Source organism: Biomphalaria glabrata, chromosome 5, assembly GCF_947242115.1.
Source record: "Biomphalaria glabrata chromosome 5, xgBioGlab47.1, whole genome shotgun sequence".
Taxonomy (NCBI): domain Eukaryota; kingdom Metazoa; phylum Mollusca; class Gastropoda; family Planorbidae; genus Biomphalaria; species Biomphalaria glabrata.
In genome coordinates, this window is record NC_074715.1 from 13,506,288 (window position 1) to 13,528,178 (window position 21,891).

Sequence of the window (21,891 nt, forward strand, 5' to 3'; positions counted from 1 at the left end):
AGACTTCAGAGCAGTCTTAGGGTCTGACATACAACTACAGACTATTAACAACTGAAAACATGCCATAGAAGGCCGACCAATCCTAAATTGTATAAGAAGAATGCATAAACAGAATTAAAGTTAAGATCTCAGCCTCTGAAAATGTATTTTGATTTTCTTTTTAACCTTAAAAACAACACTGAGATAAAAATAAAAACTGAAAAATATTCTTTGAAAACAAATGATGACATAACAAGAAAGAAAGGGGGTAGTTTAATGAGCCTAAATCAGCTGATGAATTTTTTTTCTGAAACAGAGTGAGAGAAGTAACACCTAAAGTAGAAGTATCAAAGAAGTAGGAAATTTACAGAAGTAGAAAATACACACACACACAAAAAAAGAAGAAATATTCAATAAGAAAAACATTTTAAAAAGTAGAATATCCAAAGCAGTAAAACTTTCAATTGAAAATCCTAAGTACAACATCCAAAAAAGAATTTAAAAAAAAAGTAAAGTATTAAAGAAACCCTAAGAAAAACTAAGTAGTGAAAATCCAGAGAAGTTTGAAATTCTACTTAGAAAATAATTTTAAAAAAGTAGAACCTTCAAAGTTTAGAACCTCCCAAGAAATATAACACTTAAAAAAAGAACATTTAAAGTAGTAGATAGTCTATAGCAGTAGAGAATCCAAAGAAGTATAGCATCCAAAACAAGAGCAGGACAAACCTGAAGTTAAGTGAGTCCTTCACAACTGTATGCACAATCAGAATAAAGGTTTTACAGTTGAGATTGTAAACCTTATTGGGGAGAGGAAACCACCACAAGTGGTACTTTTGTTTTAATTGCACTTATCTCAAATTGATATTAGCATAGCACATTGTAAAATGAAAAGATACTAAGATCATGCATTCAATTTTAGATATATATATAATTTTGCTAGTTAATGTAGTTCTCTAGATGTGTCTGGTTACATTCAAACTTTTTGTAGTAGATAACATTCAGACATGTCTCTGCCAACATAATTTTTACCTGTCTCTCTCACATCAGCAAGGACTGAAATTCTTCCAAAATTTTTTACCCAGAACCTTACCATTGTTTTGTTGACATTTTTTGAGTGACCAAGAGACCATCGTCTAGACATTTTACTTAACACAAAGATGATTATTATGTAAACAAGTTCATAACAGATCTACATCCATAAATGATGAACAAATCCATTACAGACCTATATCCACTAAATGATAAATTAATGAGTTGAGTACTTTACAGACCTATATCCACTAAATGATGCATGACTTGAGTACATTAACAGACCTATATCCACAAAATGATGAATGAGTTAAGTACATTAACAGACCTATATCCACAAAATGATGAATGAGTTAAGTACATTAACAGACCTATATCCACAAAATGATGCATGACTTGAGTACATTAACAGACCTATATCCACAAAATGATGAATGACTTGAGTACATTAACAGACCTATATCCACTAAATGTGACTTGATTCTCCCTTACAACAGTATCTGCCTGTGGCTATATCTTTATGCCCATTTGTAGGCGTCTTTTTTAGTGTGACCTGCACTCTTTTTACTGAGATGAAGAGTGCCCATGATTTCAGTAGAAAGCTGCTTAGAATGCAGGAAATCAGTTGGTACTGAGGTTTACAGATCCCAGACACTTGAATTAGCCTAAGACTGGGCATAGATCTATGTTTGGGTACGTTTCACAATTAAAGGGAGAGAGACAAAAAGCTTCACAATTACAGCACACAAACAACATTGTAACCACTGGTTCTTAAAAGATTTTTTTTTCTCATTTTGAATTTACAAAAGAATTTGAAGGGCTAAACAATGTGATTGATGATTATTGTTTTTATACATAAAAGGAATAAGAAACTTCCTCTTTTCTAAATTCATTGTTGTTAATGAAAAAAGATAGTGTCTTTTCCATTAAGACTAAAACAGAAAGATTTAAAAACTCCTTTATCCCACTTTCGGTCAGTGTTCCAAGGTCATCTGTCATCATCGAGTACAGAGAAGTCTAATTCATAAAAACGCTGGTTGCCAGTGTGTATGTGTCTTGTGCTTGAAGGTTGTTCGTATTTGAATCGATATTGTTATTGTTACAGAAGTTACGCTGAGGTGGTCTATTGTAGTCAAACTGAAATTCCATTTGATTGGACCAATAAAAATTATCTTATCTTATCTTAAACAAGGTTACAAACTGAAAATCTGCCCCCGAAGTGGTCCACCCAGGCAGGTAAAAGGCAGGTTTCAATATTTTCAGAAAGAACATCAGAATGAAATTATATCAAAGACAAATGACAGTGTGGTGCCCCACCAGTCCAGCAGACCAAAGGATAGGTGAAAGTGAATGTGAAGTTAGATGTGAACCTGGCCTAACTGATGTCTTATAATGAATATCTAATTGATCTAATTGTTTTGTAAAGGGTAATTAATCTCGTATTCAAATCCTCATGAAAAAAACATTTCCGTAAAAAAAAATATTTTCCTTTAGTTAAGTGTTCTATAGCCATAGAGCAGCGCTGCAGTTCACCTATGAAAAACTACTTATTAATTGTTGTTTTAAATTATGTCCAACTTATATATATGCATACTAAATAGATTTTTTGTCTTTAAAAAAAAGTAAACATTTTTTTTGTATAAAGGTAGTAGTTAGCATGACAGAACTTACTTAACTTAGCAATACAAATGTAAAAAAAATAATTTTTTTTTGTAAAAAAAATCTAAAACCATTTGCATAAATGTGTTAAAAATATGGTAAATAGACATCTCCCCTAGTAAGAGCCTTTGTTACTATTAATAGTAAATAGTTGTAAAAGTGGTGTATTTTTTTTTTTTTTAAACTGCTTGCATAAGTGATTTTAAAAATTAGATTTTTCGCTTTCAGAAAAGAAAAAAAGTAGCCCTTGCATCAGAATTTTGAAATGTCTTAAATATTATTATGTCGGATTTTCACTATCTTTTCTAGTCCACGAGATCTAAACGGAAAGGACAGACGGACAGACATTCCACACAAAACTAATAATGTCTTTTCCTCTTTCGGGGGCGCTAAAAAATGACAGCTTACTTTTAAAATAAAAAATTTAATGGTAAAAATGGAAACAAATTATTTTAAAAATGAATCTCAAATACAACAAAATAATATCCCCCAACACAAAAAGGAAACCTAGAGAAAAAAAATAATTTTTAAATGAAAACGTGTAAAAAAAAATTTATTTAAATGAAAATGTGTAATTGCTCCAATTATAATTCATAACTCTAAAATTATTTCTCATTTTGAGTATCTACTTTTTCTTTTTTTTTCAATTTTTTTTTTCTATTTTAAACTATCATAACCAATCATTTTGATTTCAGTTATAAATGACATTTATTAAATGCAACTCCTGAGTCATGCCCTCAAGAGAAAAATTTTATTAAAAAAAAAGAAGAATGACTCACCAGTAAGTGTAACACTCTCTCCATGAAAGTTGGCCAGCTCTTCATAAAGATGTTTTCTTTCATTGATATTTAATGCATACACGAACTGCTTAGCAGCTTCTCTGTCAGTTATTGCCCCTTCTATTTCATAAACACCATTCATTCTAGTAGGTGGAACCCTGGGCATAGTGTGTTTACATCTAAGGGCTGCTGCAGTTGGCCTTGAAAAGCAGGCAAGAAGTGGAAGACCTTTATCTCCCTGGATGGGAGAGCTATGAATTAAGCTGGTACTAAATGGCCCATGGTAAAAGTTATTTGTAGATAAAAGTCTAAGATGGCTCCCTTTGGAGTTCATTTTGAAGTTATTAAAACTTAATGTAGTTACCCAGTGCCTAGTGTATGTAGAAAAGTTTCGTATATAATTTTCACTAGTCCCATACAATCTACACAATAGTGAAAACTCTGAATATAGCCGTTTGCTAGAAGTGCAGGCAATCTCTTTGTAAAGTACGTTTTTAGAACAGTTTCTTAATTTAAAAAGAAAACTATTTTGTTTAACAAAAGTGATTGGTTGAATCAGTGTTCGGTGTATAAACGTTCCAGCCATCACTGAAAAAAAAAAAAATAAAGTAAAAATTCCATGTTTAAAAAACATTCCATTTAGCCTAATTTAGGATAAAAATTACAATTGTTAAAGCTATAACTATAACTAAGGAAAACATTAATGATAGGAGGACTAGGACAGGAGGACTAACAGAAATAATTTAACTAGTATTAAAGATTTAAACCCTTTCAAATGATATTTTATAAAATATTAAATAGAATAAAAAGGACAGTCACAGTGATCACAGACTAAGTCTTAAGTGACTTAAGTCACTTAGTCTTAGTTGACTTACGTCACTTATCACTTAGGTCTTAGACTTAACTAAGTTTTAAAAGTTAAGACGTTAGTTAAGTTTTAGTTTTAGCTTTTGAAGGCCTAAAGTGGCTAAACTTGGCTAAAGCTAAGCGTCCTTCACACTTTACCAAACAAGAAATCGATGAACTCATTCAGAATTACCCTAGATTCTAATTATCTAGACTTTTAACTCACTAGATTTAGAATTTAGATCTATTAAGTTCGCCCTTCTACGACCGAAGTTATTTCGAAAATGTCTTGTGTTGATTTTGTTTTGTTGTTTTTTTTTCAATCATAAAATGTAGCCATCTTCTTTAAAAAGAGATAAAATAATTTATAAAATCAATCTATTCATACGTAAATCGGAGGGTTTTTTTTTTATACCTAGAAGCGATTTTGTAACTCATGGGCGTTGCCTTTTTTTTTTTTTTTTTTTTTTTTTTTTTCGGAATACAATGTAATATTAATATAGATATAGATAAACAATATCTAAATTTACGTAGTGAACGTTTATTATGGTTAGGTTTCTTTTTATCAAAGGTAAGACTTTTTAATACTGAAGAATAGGTTCTTTCCGGATTTACTTGAGTGACAATAGATATGTATATATATATATAGTTCGTCCATCGTGGTTCGATGATGACCACTTTGTCATCCAGGGGGCTGAGGGCTTTGCACTGGGTTTTTGTGCCTTCTCATGTGGCTGGTGAGACCTATGTGAGCCCGGAATGTTCGGCTGCACACTGAGCAGGTTATTCCAGATGGAGCTAGTGTCGTGAGCCTTGCTTTTCTTCTTTGGCGTTTTTCTTCTGCCAGCGTGGTTCTCTTTTCCTCAGCAACCTGTGCGCCAGTTTTCACAGCGCGACGCCATGATGCTCTGTCATGTGCCTCTGTCTCCCAGGTGGCTGGGTCTATGCTGAACGCCTTCAGAGAAGCTTTAAGGGTGTCCCTGAAGCGCTTTCTTTGACCACCTTGCGAGCGCTTTCCTTCGCTTAGTTGGCCATACAAGAGTCGTTTAGGGATGTGGTGGTCTTCCATTCTGCAGACGTGTCCTGCCCATCGCAGCTGAGACGGCATCAGGGTTGTATGGATGCTTTGCAGACCCGCTCTTCGAAGGACTTCAGTATCTTTTATTTTGTCTTGCCATTTGACATTCAGTATTTTTCTTAGATATGTCATGTGGAAGTGATTCAGTTTCTTTGCATGTTTTCTGTACACTGTCCACATTTCTGAGGCATAGAGCAATGTAGGGAGGATGACGGCTCGATAGATCCCTAGCTTTGTATTTGTAGACCTCTGCAGGAATTGAGTCAGCTCCTGGAGCTTTTCCGCTTGCGAGCTGTTGAATGGCAAGATCAGTTCCTTTTGCGTAGGGGAGTCATCCATTTTTTCATTTATTGGTACTTGCTGTAGCCTGTCTATGGCCGCTTCGTTTACACTGGAAGGTGTATTGAGAACCTTTTCGAAGTGCTCGGCCCAGCGTTTTAGGATTTCTTCCTTGTCTGTCAATAGGATTGTCCCATCAGCATTTAGCAGAATGGAATGGGCCTGACTTTGTGGGTCCATAGACTTCGTTTATGGCATGAAAGAAGTTCTTCATGTTGTGCTTGTCAGCAAATTCCTGTATTGTTTCCACTTTCTTGCTTTGCCAGGTATCTTGCATTTGGCGTAACTGTTTTTGCACATTTTTGCGGATGTTTGTAATGCATCTTTACTGGAGTTTGGGTTGTTCAGATACAATTTATGGAGCTTGTGCTTTTCATCTAATAGTTTTCTGATCTCAGTACTGTTTTCGTCAAACCAGCCCTGATGCTTTCTCTCCATAGGTTTAAGTATGCTTAATGCTGTGCTATGGATAGCTTCTTTGAAGCATTCCCAGCTTTTATCTACATACACTAGTAGGTTTGCAGCCCTCTACCAGCAATGATCCATGTTTGGGCTTTCATTAATCCCCCCAAAGGACTCAGCATCTTTGGTCACATTGGGGCCCAGTAGTCCATTCCCTTATTGACCTCACAACAGGGCTGTCGGCAAGGGCGGACTGGCTGTCGAAATCGGACAGGGCAAATTGTTTGCCATATGATGGACATCCTATCATACCTGTCCTCAAAAGCGTTGTGTAAATTTTAATAATGTATCGAAAGCTATATGAACAATCTATTAGATGATAAGCTCTATTTCTATATGAAAAAATTATAACACATAGAATGGGGAATCTTAATGTGAAAAAAATCCTGCTACCATGCACATTAACATATAGGCCTACATGTACTTGACATTCACATTCATTAGATCGAGTTTTCGACGAAATTCGAAACCATAAGACACCAGGTTCGGAAGCCAAACGCTGAACCCCTCTGCCACCGCGCGCCAATGACCTTGTGAGATATGGGCAGTTAAATAATGGAGGGTGAAGAGTTTAATTTGTAAATGGCAGGAGTGAAACTGAATCATAAATAATACGTTCGTTGATGGATCTTCATGTAGCCTACATATGTACTTGTATATGTTAATTATATAGTAGCAGGAATTTGTTCACATGAACTTAAGATTCCCCGTTCCAAGTACTTTATTCATTTAGCAATAGTGCTTATTAGATAGTTTCAATATCATCTAATAAATTATCATATAGCTAACTATATTTCGATACATCATTAAACTTTACACAATGCTCTTGAGGATATGTATAATTGGATGCCCATCATGTGGCATCTAATTTGTGGGCTGGATTGTTTAAAAATGCCCTGTTCGAGTTGACACCCAGTCCGTCCCTGGTTTTAGCCCAGTTCTGAGTAGTTATTCGTGCGGTTTCGAGAACACTACGGACACATGGTGTCGCCACTGCATGGATGACAATGAGACAATATTATATAAATCACATTCTTTATGAATGTCGCGTTTTACATGAAGGACTGACAATTGGGACAGAGAATTGGTCCGTGTTTGGCAACGGGTCTGTCCTATACGGGAACGAGACGACTCACTGCCCGATTTCATTCATGTGCTCCAAGCGGCACCTCACGGAGGTCACGCTCCAAGGGAGTAGGCCTAATCTATGCATTTATTACTAAAGGGTATTCTTATATGGAACCCGCTGGCTGAGCTTATTTATAGCCTATATATACCGTGCTTCCACAGTTCTTATAGATTTAGCTGAGTGGTGGAGGAAAAAATAGGAGGGGGCAAACGAAAATTTTTTTGTGTGGGAGTAACGTCTGTAATCTAGATTCTAGATCTATACTATTCTATACGATATTTTGAAGTAACGTCTGTATTATATAAGATAGATTTTTAAACACCGAAAAGTCGAAATTCGCATTGTTCTTGCGGGCATCAAAAGAGAAGCTGCTTCGTTAAGCTTTAAATACCATATAAGTACCTACTGGACGATACACTGAAAACAACTCTCCGTCTTCTAATTCGATTTACCAGATCTACATCTGGAGTAGAATATATATAGAGTCTATCTAGATTCTATATCTAAGCTTTAGACCGTATACGTATGTATACGTATGTGCCCGTAACAATAGAACCATTATCCGGGCACTAGATCTAGTACTTAAACATCCATTAAACATAAGTATCGAAACACATTCTAAACCTGATTACTCACGATTTCACTGCGTTATATATATATATATATCTATATATAGATCTAGATCTATATATTTTATCGTTTACTAGTTATTTAATTCAAAAAACTCTATTTAAATTAATTTTAACAAGAATAAAACTTACAATATTTTTAACCATGCTTTATAAATCTACTTGATAATCGTGAAATTATCGGACTATGGTGAAGTATCGAAAACTCAAGTATTTGTTACTGTTAGAATTTATCTAGGAGACAGAGTAGTGTCTAGCCTAGAGTCTAGATAGATCCAGACTAGATGTTAGTCTATGCTAAAACTTAAAACGTAGATCTAGATCTATTTTGAATGATTTGTAAGAGTTAATTTTAAACAAACAAAAAGTTAATCTCAAAGGTTTGTCATATTTTCAATTAGAGTCTAGACTAGTTAAATAGTAGTTAGCATTGATGATTGAGTCTCATTGACTATAATTTTATAATCTACACATCCGATCACATCGATCTTGACTCCTTGAGTTTGAGTCAATCTTCTTGTTATCTTCATCTTGACGTTTTCCCCCATAACTGGCATAACATAAACATTCTGATTCATCATTCATTTTTCAAGCAGTGAAAGTGAAACACCGAATTATTATGAAACAGAAACATACTTATTATCATTACTGAAACATCTCTTTTCTAGAATAATAGATGATTAGATCTAAATCTATTTAAAATTTTAGATAATAAAATAAATAATGACTTTTTGTCTAGGACTAGCTAGATCTATCTCTGTCTAGAGCAGTGTTTCTCAAACTGTGCCGTGGCACACTAGTGTGCCACCGAAGATTTGCAGGTGTGCCGCAAGATTTTTCAGAATGGCACACGTGCAGCGTTACACAGGTCTGTCAACTATTAAATGTTTATTTTACGTTGGGATGTCATTTCCACTTACAACGACCAGTAATGGTAGTGGATCACTCCATGTCCATATTGATGAAAAGGATGTTAGCTATTCAAGTTATGGAATTTTCCACTATACATATATTATTATAATGACTCAAATTTAGGCCGCCTTTGCAGACGTACAGCAGTTCATGAATTGGTAACGATGATTATAAGTGATGTGTTTCATGTAAATTGTTTAGGTGTATACTAATAGTAACAAATTATCAATAAGTGTTATTCATTGTTATCCATGGAGAAATACGTTAGCAAAAATGAAACTGCAAAAGTGTTAAATGAAAAGGATGGAACCAAACGAAGGTACAAATAAGATTACATCGGATATGGTTTCATATCTTCGGGACCTGAAGATCCTCCATTACCATTCTGTCTGATCTGCAATGCAACTCTGTCGAATGAGGCGCTTGTTCCAAGCAAATTGAAGAGACACTTGGAAACAAAACATCCAGCTGTAAAAGCGCAACCGAAGGAATACTTCGAAAACATCAGGGCTCAACAATATAAACAAGCTAAGAAACTTACCAACTACCTAAAAGCTGCCAGTAAAGGGATTGATTGCAAGTTATAAGGTTGCTCAGTTATTAGCAAAACGCAGAGGCTGAATCAGTCAATGCACCAGCTTTAGCAATAGTTGTTGAAACTATCCTGGGACCAGATGCGCCGAAAAAGTTCCATTGTTAAATGAAACTATCTCGAGCAGAATTGAAGACTTATTGTCAGATTTACAAGATCAAATCTGCGAACACTTCGACGTGACTGACGATGAAGTGTCTCTGCTGTGGTCTCTTCAAGTTGATGAATCCATGGACGTTAGCCGCAAAGCCCAGGTGCTAGCTTTTATTCGGTTCATAAATGATGAAAAATGTGTCAACGAATTCTTATTTAACAAAGACTTACCAACTACGACCAAAGGCGAAGATATTTTCAAAGTGGAGAATGAAAACATTTTGCTATTTAAACTACAATGGAAAAACTGTGTCAGCATATGCACCGATGGCTGTCCTTCCATTCAGGGAAATAGAAAGGGATTCGTCACTCTTGTGCGTCAAGAAAATCCAAAGGTATTAGTTGTTCACTGCATGATCCACAGAAAAGCTCTTGCCTTCAAATCTTTGCCGAAACTTCATCAAATCTCGACTGCTTGCATCATGACTTTTCTCTCAGCTTTGTGAAGCAATGGATTCAGACTACAAATGCCTCCTGTATCATACCAACATTCGTTGGCTCTCCATGGGAAAAGTGTTAAAGCGTGTTGTCTAACTCAAGGCTGAGCTGATTTCATTCTTGGAGGCTGAAAAAAAAAGACTTTGGATTTTCTATTCATGACAAGATCTGGTGACATTTCTCTCTGATATATTTGACAAATTAAATTCATTGCATTTAAGTCTTCAAGGACCATCGGAAACTATCATCACTGCATCCTTAAAACTGAAGTCATTTGGTGAAAAATTGTCTTTGTGGTAAAGTAAGATCTCGAAAGGAGTCTTCCACTGCTTTCCTACTTACAATGAATGTGCTTCAAATAAAGAAATCAAAGAGTGGTCTGAAAGAAGAAAATATGAATTCTTTCAAAATGTGATAAAATATTTCCAGTGTCTGGATACCTTGTAAAGAAATTACCTATTTAAATAAAAATACTTTTATAGAATTAGATGCCAATGATCCAGCTAAGCAAACCATTACATCTGGTTTCATTTTTTTTTAAAATTTCCATTCTTATGAATGAATTTTCTGTTGCCGCTATTATGGAATGTGGAATATACTAGAGGCATTATGATCATAAAATCATTGCAAAATGACAAGAAACATCATTCTAACATATTCTAGAAAGGTCTATGACAAAGACTAAAAGTGTAAATATTTTGACAAATGTACAAAATGTCTTATATAACTTTATGCTGTGTTCACTTTAGGGTTGCTGCATTTCGTGTATGTTATGTGTTTGAATGATCTTTTAGTCTTTCCTGAGTATATTTCTTTATATTTAGGAAAATACACATTTACCCCTCAAAATACACATTCCCAGATCTGGGAATACACATTTACATTTTGGCATGTCAACATCTCTGGATCTAGATATAAAATATGCTGGTATAAAGTTGACATAAATTACTGCATGGAGCATGTTGTTTTTATTCTGCTACTTTCACACTGCTACTGGTAATTCCTGTATATATCAGTTTCAATGTAATGCTATTTATGTCTCAACAACTTCATTACTTTTTGATTTGATACATAAAAAGCAAACATAATTTATAAAAGGAAAATTTTTAAGGCTAAAATAAATATTGTGTTAACATGAAATATATATACAGGCTGCATCTGACAATTGATTTCCCATTCTACAAGGTTAAATTTCTGTGAGAAAGTAATGTTATACATCTTCAACATGTTGCAGCAGTGGCAATAAGTAACTGCAACATGGCGGACGTACGTTTGAGTTTTGAAGAACGGAAGCAGATAATTACGTGGTACTGGAAGTTTGAGAATGTAGCTACCATTTGAAGACAGTGGAGACATGATCTTGCTGGCTTCATATTCCCTGCCATTCGTGCATTATATGGTAATGATGAGTTTTATTTCCAACAAGATGGCCCCCCCCCCCGCCGCACTATCATAGGGACGTAGGAGCATACCTAGATCCCAATGTGACAGGCCAGTGGATAGGACACAATGGACCAATTGAGTTTCCTGCACGCTCTCCTGACCTCACGCCACTGGATTTCTTCTTATGGGGCACAGTTAGAGATGAGGGTACAAACTAACGTAAACCATGTCACCTGGACACTGTGGAATGAGATTCAGGTGGTGGGCACAGAAATCTCAGCGGGCACTTTGGTACGATGTACGGAATCAGTGTTGACTCGTACTCAGCAATGTATCGATGCTGATAGCCATGAGGTTTGAACATTACTCACATTTATTTTTCCAATCAGACATTAAGCTTTCCATGTCCAGAAATTTAGAATTGTAGAACGGGAAATAAATTGTCTATGACAGTTCAAAGTGTGTATACATTTTTTTGACGCACCCTGTATTGAAGATGTTTTATAGTTTTGAAGCATAGACACTAAAATGAACATCTAAGATAAAAAAAAAAGAGAAGGCCAAGCAAGGAACATGATCAAGGAAAACAAGATTGTCAAGGAACTGTTTAGAAAGCTGTTGAAAATTTACAAATAAAATCAGCCAAAGATACATGTATAAGATTTGAAAAATACAGTAGACTGCATTATTAATTATTCATTTCATAAAATTGATCTACTACTTTTACACCTACTTTTCTTCTATTGAACAGAAAAATACAGAAAATGTCTGATCTCAAAGATGATAAGAAAGAATCTGAAGAAAAAGTGTATGGTGGCATTGAGGGTCCTAATTCACAGTATGTCAAATTAATATCTTCTGATGGGCATGAATTCATAGTGAAAAGAGATCATGCACTGACATCAGGCACCATAAAAGCCATGTTAAGTGGTCCAGGTAATTTATTTTGTCTTGCGTAGCATATAAGCCAAATATAAATTTTTTACGCATAGTTTAATTTAAGTTGATTATCAAGTAACCTTTCTTTGTAATAAATATTATTTGTAATAATAATTTTCTTTGGTTAAATGCTTTATTCGTAGTTAATGATTAAAGTCTATAAATACTGTCATGAAAGAGAAAAGTTTTGATAAATTTGACAATTATTAGAAATGTGAATTTTACCTTTTTTTTTTTTTTTAAAGTTATTTAAAATCTGTAATATGTTTATTAGATAAAACTGGAATTTTGTTAAATGCATTTGATGATATATTGTCTAAAATGACATTAAATTTTTTACAATTCTACTACGATTTTTAAAAGAAACATTTAAATTGAATTCATTCATTTATAAAGGTAAAAATGTTAATTTATCAGAAAACTTTTACAAACTACTTTTTTTTTTTTTTTTGCTTTTGTTTGATCATGAATGTTTTGTTTTACTAAATCTGTTAAGCAGTCAGCTTCTGAATATTAAAAAATTTAAGACTTAGTTGTTATACTTATATTAATGATTTAACTATGCACAGTGCATAAAAAAATTAATTTCCGAGGTATCATTTTAAATACTACGATTTGTTTTTTTTTTGTTTCTAGGTCAGTTTTCTGAGCATGAGAACAATGAAATAAATTTTAGAGAAATTCCGTAAGTATTTGTTTTTATTAACTAAGCTTCACATTGTTTTTTCCTTGATTGAATAGCAATGAGAGGGTGGACTCTTTGTTCTTCACTAAGCACAAAAGGACTCAGAAATGAAGCACGGAAATACTTCAATTAATTAATATAACAAGAATAACAACACCAGTTAGGATCACGATATTGAAATCAAACTAGTAATATGAATTGAACGAACCAACAGAATAAAAAAAATTTTTTTCCTTTTCTAGTAATGTGTGGATGTACTAGTCAAGCTAGTTGCCATTTTTTTTTTTTTTTTCAAATTATCAGTTTCAAGGGTAGGTCACCTACTTGCTTGTAGCTATGACACATCGAGATTATCCCCAATTCATTGGCCTCCTTCAGTCATAAAATGACTGGTTCATCTCGAACAATTTTTCATATGGCTGTGGAGTCCTATTTTGGAGAGACAATCCTGTCCACATATATTGCATGTCAAGATGGCTTTCGCTTTGGTGGTAGAGGAGCTGGCCATTTTCCGTGTGGCATGCCTTTCTTCAAGAATCGAAGGCCATGTTTTCTCACTGTCTATAGCTTTCTTGGTCACCGTCTCTCTCAAACTAGCTTAAAATTTTTCTTTTGAACCTTTTAAATATGTATATCATCATCATCATCTTTCCTTTGTGTTCCTCATAGAACATAGGGCCTTAGTAAAAACATGCAACTTTCCAGCTTTCCACCTCTTTCCTGTCCTCTTGGCTTCATCTAGTACACTGGGTGGTCACATTTTTTTGGTCTTCCTTTACATCTTGTTCCCTGGGGGGCTCCAATCTAAGGCCTGTCTAGCTCTGTTGTTGGTATCTTTTCTAAGGGTGTGACAGATCCATCTCTTCTTCCTCTCTAAGATCTGCTCATCTATATTTTTCTGTCCACTCATCTCCCACAGTTTGGTGTTTTCTATTTTGTTGTACCAGTGTATGTTTAGGATATTTCTCAGACATCTGTTGATGAAGGTCTGTACTTTTTTGTTGTTGCTTCAGTTGTTCTCCATGTTTCTGAATCATACAGTAGGGCATTGACATTAGAGTTTAAGATTCTTATTTTAGTCTTGTTAGAGATGTGAGATTTCCAGGTTGGTTTTAGCTGTGTAAATGTCTGACACGCTACATTTATGCGATGTTTAATGTCTTCATCTGTTCCACCTGCTACACTGACTACACTCCCAAGATATATAAAATTATCTACTTGGTCTATGGTCTGAGAATCCAGTTCTATGTCTCCAATTTGTTTGTTGTTTACTTTAAATACATTTTGATTTTTGTGGGGTTTATTTTGAGGCCTACTCTTTTTCCTACTTCACGTAAAGCTGTGACCTTTTCTTGCATATCCTGTATTCTGTGTGATAATAAGGCTATGTCATCAAATTCCAGATCTTCCAGCTTTTGTGTGAAAGTCCATTGGATTCCTTTCCCTGAATTAGAGTAGGCTTCTTTTGTGACCCAATCCAATACTAGAAGAAAATATGTATATTATATTTAAGCACATTTGATCTTTTGCTGTATTCCTGTGATTGACATGCAACACCTCAGGAGTTTGGAACCTCTCTATTGTGTCAAAATAATGTTCAGTGGCATATCAAGTGGTTGTGGTGTAGATGAGACATAACATTTCAAAAGAATAATTTTCACATCTAGAGATTCTGCACTTTCAGTATGGAAGGGAATATTAACTGAACAATATTCTTGTAATAGCCCAACATCAGATATAGAGTTTGGCTGTCCATGTGTATATTTGGCCACAGAACTTTACCAAGCTCATTAACATAAGAAAACTATGACACAATGTTAAAACTCTCAAAGTGTGCCTAAATTTAGACTGTCCATAAGGGTCCAGTTTTCACTCTTTTTTTTTTACCCTTGACCATAGGGAAGAATCTTACTTAGAGGTCGGGAATGAAAGATTGATCACTCTCCCATCGACTAGATGATCATTTAATCACATAATGTGATTAAATGGGTCCTTGAGCACCACCAGTATTTGCAAGGCTGGATGCGGTGAGAGCCCACTGGAAGAAATACTTCTTTTTCCTGTTTCCCCTAACAGGGTGGTAAGCTGAGACCTGTAGAAGATACCCTCACCTCCCCCAACCAAATCCTGTCTTTATGATGAGAGCTTTCACATGAATTTGACAGATATCTATATACATAACAATAAAATGATTCAAGCATTATTCTAAATATGTATATTGTCTGTGTTTTGTTTTTCAGCTCTCATGTACTGCAGAAAGTATGTATGTATTTCACCTACAAAGTAAGATACACAAACTCATCAACAGAAATTCCTGAATTCCCAATCGCACCAGAAATAGCTTTAGAATTGCTCATGGCTGCCAACTTTCTCGATTGTTAAAATGTTCAGTTGTCTGCAATATGAAATTAATTTTTTTTTTTTTTTTGGTTTAAAATACTGCACAATATTATTGAACCCATGATTAAAAATTAAATATACATAATCATAGAATCTATTATCTGAATTATGTTTCTCTGGAAATGAAAATATTAAATGATTTATTTATAATATTAAAAAAAATCAGTAAATTCTTGGTTGGTCAAGAATGTGGTGCAGGCAGACAGCAGTATATTTTCTGAGATATAAAAGAGTTTTAGATAAGCTCTGTCACTACATTATATGATTTTAAAAATAATAATTTCAAACTATTATGTAGTTCAGTGTTACAAAATTATCACAACACTCAAAATATTGTACATTCTTAATATAGATGTCCAGTTCTGATTAAAAAAGTTCAGTATTTGCAAAATCATTACATTTATATATTTATATTATGCATTTTGTAAGTTTTTATAAATGTTACACACATTTATTTTGTATGTTTCCTTGGTCAATTTTTTCTGTTTGCATTGTATTGTATCTTTATAATTTAAATTAGGAAAAATATTTTATTAGCATTAGTTACCGGGTATACTGGTATCAATAATAATAATGGTTTTTTTTTTTTAAATCCTTTTAACACCCAGCAATAGGCTACTTAAAGTGACATCTTTAAAAGTTCTGTATTTAACAAATTTAAGGTCTTTTGTGTTTAGACACCATGTTGTTGTGTTTATTTCAATACATTTCTTGAATAAAAGACTTGCATATTTATATATACAGACATTATTGTCATTGCCAGACTTGTTTAACTTGGTTAGTTTCACACCCAGTATAACATTAGTAGCTATTATAAGCCTCTCTACATTATATTAAAATATTGCTATCATTTGATACTTTAGGAAACAAAAATTGAATAAGTTAGTCATTTTGATTCTAAATAAGTTTAAATATAGATTTTATAGTTATATGGTTTAAACTTGCAATTTAAAAGTATTTAGAGTGTATTGATACGTGCATGAATTGCAAATATTTAGGGTGTCCCCATAATATATGTATAATTATAGTTAGGAAAAATAAATAACTAAAATTAAGAATATGATGTATGCTTTATGGTGTCCTATAAATGTATTGTCTGATATTTGTTTGACATTGTTCATGCAAATATTTAGGGTGTCCCCATAATAAATGTATAATTATAGTTAGGAAAAATAAATAACTAAAATTAAGAATATGATGTATACTTTATGGTGTCCTATAAATGTATTGTCTGATATTTGTTTGACATAACCAAAGTTATTAATAAGCAGAGAGGCAAATCATTTCTTGGTTTATTCTATAAATACCAGACATTTCTTGATTATATACATTTTGCAGTTCAACATTTTGACAAGCAGTCACAAACAAATGTACAAATAATATAGGTGGTCAATATAAAAAAAACAACAAACAAATACACCATTTTTATCTCAATCAGTAGTCCAGTGATAAATAAAACCTTTTTTTTTTTTTAAATGTATTCACCAAGTGTTGAATTTTTTATTACTTAACATTGTGTGAGACAATTCATTGCTGATTGATAGCTCCTTCTGCCTGGCAAACACATGGAAGGACTAGAATGACATCATCTTAATATTATAACATTATTAACAAGGTCAAGGCATATAGCATAAATAAACTAGGATAGGTTTTAGTTACCGAATATACCTATCCATAGCTGATCTTTTTCTTTTTGTACATTATAAAGTCCAGTTTGTACAACTGAATAGGCCATTGTAAATAAATAAAGTTTTTATATTTTAAAAAGTGAAAAGGACCAACATTTATGAACCAATTCAATAAATTATGCATGAATATTGACACCAGATTCAAACTGAAAACTTAAATAGTGCGGTGGTAACATTATTCTTCAAATGCAAGTACATCAATCAGTGATACCCAACTCTTTCCCATCACTGTAAAAATAACAAACAACGACTAGTTAAATGGAATTAAGGCTCAGCAGCTTGTGCACTGTGGGTAAGAGTATCAAGGAGACAGATAGCCCTCAGGCTGGATCTGGCACACAGACTGTAGTTTAGGGATCACTGACAGATTACAAGTATTATTAGTTGTGTTTGATCTTTGCAGCCAGTGCAGCTTTCTGTGCAGGTCCTCCCCAGAATTGAGCAAAGACATCACGCTCATACTTTAAGGACTTGGAAGTATCTTTACTTGAATCACAATGTACAATTAATGCCTTCACAGCCTGGAGTAAGTTGGAATCATAATTGCAATAATTTAAACCCAGCCATTGTTTACAGGCCTCCAACTCTTCATTGTGGGATAAAGAATTCTGCAGTATGTGGTCCACAAGCCCTTCTTGGTGAGCCTCTTGTGCGCTCATGATTTTAGCAGAGGACAAAAATTGTAAGGCCTTCTTCCTACCCAGCAAACTGACCAGTCTTGTTGTTGCTCCCCATCCAGTGGTTATTCCCATTTTCACCTGGACAAACCCAATTTTACCAGAAGTGGACATCACACGAAAATCACAAGCTGTAGATAATTCAGCTCCTCCCCCTAGAGTGTGACCTATAGAGTGAGGTGAAATAATTTGTAAAATGATAATTTGTATAATGAGAATAATTGAAGTATAATTGTTAATGAAATAAAAAGAAAAACAAATTATTAAAACGGCAGAAAAAAAAAATGATGTTTAAGAACAGAAAAAAAAAAAAAGAATTAAAACTAGACTTATTTTCAATTTAAATTTGATATAGATTTAGTTTTTATTCCATTTTTATCTACTTTATTATTGTTAGTCTCAGTTGACAAGTTTTAGTGACATCACAATTAGTTAGTGGGTTTTAGTTTGTTTATATATTACATTATACAGTAGGCATTAGTTATGACAACATCAATTAGTGACAACTGTAGCCCATTCTGTATTAAACTGTATTGAATTTGTTCAATGGTCTGGACTCAGTCTTTCTACTAGTATTTATGATGGTGTTTATTAAATGGACCTCATTCACCAATCGTAAACAAACAACATTTAGTCACGTGATAATATTGATAAAACAACAAAAAAAAACTGTCATGTGATAGCCATTGTGCCATTCATATTAAACTTCTCTTTAGTCATAGTTTGGGAAAAAAAAAATTCTTCATATTCAAACATATCAAGATAATTGTGTTGATATATAATAAGATATTTAGTTGTTGTTGTTTTTTTATGAAAATTTAACATGAACTATATGCTGGAGTTTTATATTGATCCTGTTTTTACTCAATGAAGATCAGAGTAATCAAGCTTTTTAAAATTCATACTTCCTAGTTAGAGACAAGCATTCTCAATGTAAGCCTAAATCAATGAATCAAAATACAATCTAAGTGCTGCACTTCTTCCAGAAATATGAAGTACACCTTTCATAATGACTGCTGCAGGTACTTAATACCTACTTGAAAAATTTCAATAATGTATCAGCACCACCATGTATTGCTTGTCCTCACAAACCAAGAATTAAGACTCGTTCTTTTGCTGGTATTTATTGAAAGTATTTTTAATTCATCCCAAACAATTTTCAAGATTTCTGTCCAGCTCTTAAAAGAAAAACAACTTTTTTTTTGCCATCTCATGTCTAAATATAGTCAAAGATAAAATGCTGACTGGTAATCTAGCTACAACTAATTACCTTGTAAGAGGGCTACACTAATTAATGGCAGGTTATGGAGTCTAGTCAAGGTATGGTGTTGAAAGGCTGCCATCTCGGCTCCATAGTGTAGAGCCTTTTTAACAAATGCCAAATCTCCGCCTGAGCAAAATGAACCATCTTTACCCATCAATATAAGCCCTTTGCCTTGAGCCCATTGCTCCAGCTGATCCACTTTCTCAGACATTTCAACCATCATTTTGCCTGGACCACAAAAATTTATTGATTGTTAATATTTCACATTTTTATAACTATCCTTACATATTACCAAACTTTTTTTTCATATATTAACTATATATAGTGCATAATAAGAGGACATTACCTGAAAGAGAATTTCTTTTATCAGGATTATTTATAACCATGACTGCTATTCCTGTTTCATTGTCTTTAGTCAAGTCAATAGAGCCCCCAGGGAAATTTTCCAATTCTTTTGCAATAGCTTTTAAATCTGGCTGATGAAATGTAGATAGAAGGCGAGATGTCACCTTATGTGGAGTGCATCTTGAAACTGCAAAATTTGATACAAAGGATAGGTATTTTCAAAGTAGTGAATGGACCTCATTCACCAATCGTAAACAAACAACATTTATCCACGTGGTTCTCTATCTCTTCTATACAAATTATGTAATCCATAAAGGCTGTCACGTGATATGTTTTTTTTTATTGTTATATCAATATTATCATGTGGCTAAATGTTGTTTGTTTACGATTGGTGAATGAGGTCCATTGAGTAATACGTCTCTCATGTGGCTGCTGTGTTGAGTGGTATGCACTTCTGTATGTCAATATGATGGTCTGGAGTTTGAACCCTGCCATCCTGCACGAGGTTTGGACTAGGGACTTAAAAAACCCCACAAAAACAAGTCAAACTTTTTTATTTTATTGCAATTAGATTTCTGGTAAACACTTTTCACTAGGAATGTTAATAGAAAAGAAAACCAACAAGTAATAAAACTTCTTTGAAAGATCACATGATCTGAAAAGTTCACAGTAACATAGATCAAGTAGAAAGTAAGAACATTGGATCCAATACATTTCCAAACCTCAATGTTTCATTACAAGACACAAAAGCAAACAAATGACTGTATATGATTGCACACAAAATATAGGTTCATGCCACAGTTTTACTTAAACATTACAAGTGAAATTTACATCAGAAAGTTGTAATGTACCGGTATTGAATGATTTAATTTCTAAGGGAAACAGATTAAAGAGTTCTTGTGCCTGTTTTTTTTTTGTGATAAGACTCTTTTATGGTAAAATGTTAAAATCATGACCCTGAGAGTCATTTAGTGTCATAATTTCACTTTTTACTTTGGGAAATATAAATAAAAAATAAAACTACAGTATTGCCTTACTTCAGTTGTTGAATTAAATTACAAAGGGTGAAACTTTGAAGCTTACTATTAAATATTAACTGTAGACCTATTAGAATATATACCAAGAAATGGAATTCAATGTCAAGAATATTATGTTGTTTTTTTTTGTTTTTTTTTGTCAAGTAACGATTTCCAAATAAAAAAGTTTGAAATGTTCTGTCAAGAAAATAGAAATCTAAACCACCAGATTGAAATCTATAGTTGTTGATTATAGCCATTACATAAATGTATTTGTTTTTTTTTTAAATTTCATTTTTACATTATATTGGTATATATATAATTAAAAATAAATATACAAATGTATATTATACAAATCTAACAAACATAATAAAAAAAAAGGGGAACCAGTATACCTCCTTTCAATATCCAAGTAATCATTTTTATCAAAAACACCAAAACTACATTTAAAATGCTTTGCCCTTCAGGCTTATTTATATTTTCTTGATTAGAGCTGCTAGACCTGAAATAGTTAAAAGTAATAAAAGAGAGTTAATTATTTGTAGGTTTTTTAAACAAATGTTTAGGCCTATATATATATATAGATATAGATATGGTCAGGATGGCTGCCTGGTTGTGCGCTATGCACGCTGGGCTGTAGTTCAGTCAGCTTGATGGTCCCAGCTTCATACCCTGCTCGCTGGGATAATCAAAATGACCGTTCGACTGCCCAGTGCGTATAACTAATTTTTTTATAGAAAATTTATCATTATAGAGTCTCTTATGTCTTAGAATCTATTATAAGTTAATTAACTTTATATAAGCCTACATTTCTATACATTGCCAGTGCCAGCGTTGCCAAATCAAGGTAGATCTGAATAGATTTATTGAATCGAGTATAATAGTCTGTATTATTGTATTATGTATACACTGTCTAGATGTAGAATCTACTCAATGTAGTAGACTCTAGAATTTTAATCGAATGATCAGTGGGATGCCAATAAAGATCTATAAATAATTAAATAGATATCTATTCTATTATCATAATCAAGGTCTAGATTTATACTATAATTATAATAATAATATTATTATTTAAATTATTATTATTAATTAACAAATTAATGTAGCCTTCGATAGACTGACTGTAGAGACTACTACTGAAGTGTAGATCTAGAGTATGAGTATAGATAGTATAGATCCACTGTTGTCAATGTCAGTCACTGTCAGTCAGTGTACTCAGTCGTCTCAGCCAGTGAGTCAGTGTACTGTGTAGCAGTGTAGCCTAGTTACGTATTAAAGTACTAGATCTAGAGGTGACAATGTCTAGAAGAATGGATTCTAGATCAAGATTTAGTTAAATCTACGATGTGTCATATCTAGATTATATTGTTCGATATCGACTGGAGCTGTGGTCGTGGAAGCACCAAGACAAAAGCCCAATCTATTCTAGAAAATAATGAGACTTATACCGGTATTAAAAATGCGAATAAA

At 33.4% G+C, this 21,891-nt stretch overlaps 3 protein-coding genes across 16 annotated transcripts in view; 1 reads left to right on the forward strand and 2 right to left on the reverse strand.

The window, feature by feature from the left end:
- The window catches only part of LOC106063074 (transmembrane protein 65-like), a 31,039-nt gene extending 23,213 nt beyond the window's left edge, over nucleotides 1–7,826 (reverse strand). Inside the window, exons 1-2 of one of the 3 annotated variants that reach the window (XM_056030519.1) lie at nucleotides 7,707–7,826; nucleotides 3,447–4,034 (exon numbers count right to left, since the gene is read on the reverse strand). In XM_056030519.1, coding sequence (XP_055886494.1) covers nucleotides 3,447–4,034; nucleotide 7,707 — 589 coding nt within the window. In that variant the 5' untranslated portion in view covers nucleotides 7,708–7,826. Of the gene's footprint in view, nucleotides 1–3,446; nucleotides 4,035–4,451; nucleotides 4,634–7,706 lie in introns of those variants that run through there. The other 2 variants (XM_056030518.1, XM_056030520.1) reach the window with 2 other exon arrangements.
- LOC106062246 (elongin-C) lies at nucleotides 4,783–16,911 on the forward strand. 2 transcript variants are annotated; one of them, XM_056030537.1, is made up of 4 exons: nucleotides 4,783–4,863; nucleotides 12,159–12,343; nucleotides 12,983–13,031; nucleotides 15,272–16,911. In XM_056030537.1, exons 2-4 carry the CDS (start codon nucleotides 12,172–12,174, stop codon nucleotides 15,411–15,413), a joined length of 363 nt encoding a protein of 120 aa, XP_055886512.1. In that variant the 5' UTR covers nucleotides 4,783–4,863; nucleotides 12,159–12,171; the 3' UTR covers nucleotides 15,414–16,911. The 2 variants fall into 2 exon arrangements, with proteins under 2 accessions (XP_055886512.1, XP_055886511.1); XM_056030536.1 differs by lacking the exon at nucleotides 4,783–4,863 and adding an exon at nucleotides 8,130–8,309.
- LOC106062219 (ethylmalonyl-CoA decarboxylase-like) lies at nucleotides 16,710–21,888 on the reverse strand. Of its 11 annotated transcripts, none has more exons than XM_056030527.1 (6): nucleotides 21,703–21,862; nucleotides 21,230–21,274; nucleotides 20,817–20,923; nucleotides 19,407–19,592; nucleotides 19,067–19,288; nucleotides 16,710–17,963 (listed from the first exon to the last, which is right to left on the reverse strand). In XM_056030527.1, coding segments are annotated over exons 2-6 (981 nt in total). In that variant the 5' UTR covers nucleotides 21,232–21,274; nucleotides 21,703–21,862; the 3' UTR covers nucleotides 16,710–17,499. The 11 variants fall into 11 exon arrangements, with proteins under 11 accessions (XP_055886502.1, XP_055886500.1, XP_055886499.1 ...); XM_056030525.1 differs by having other exon boundaries at nucleotides 21,230–21,366; XM_056030524.1 differs by having other exon boundaries at nucleotides 21,230–21,408.
- Between the last annotated feature and the right edge of the window lie 3 nt (nucleotides 21,889–21,891).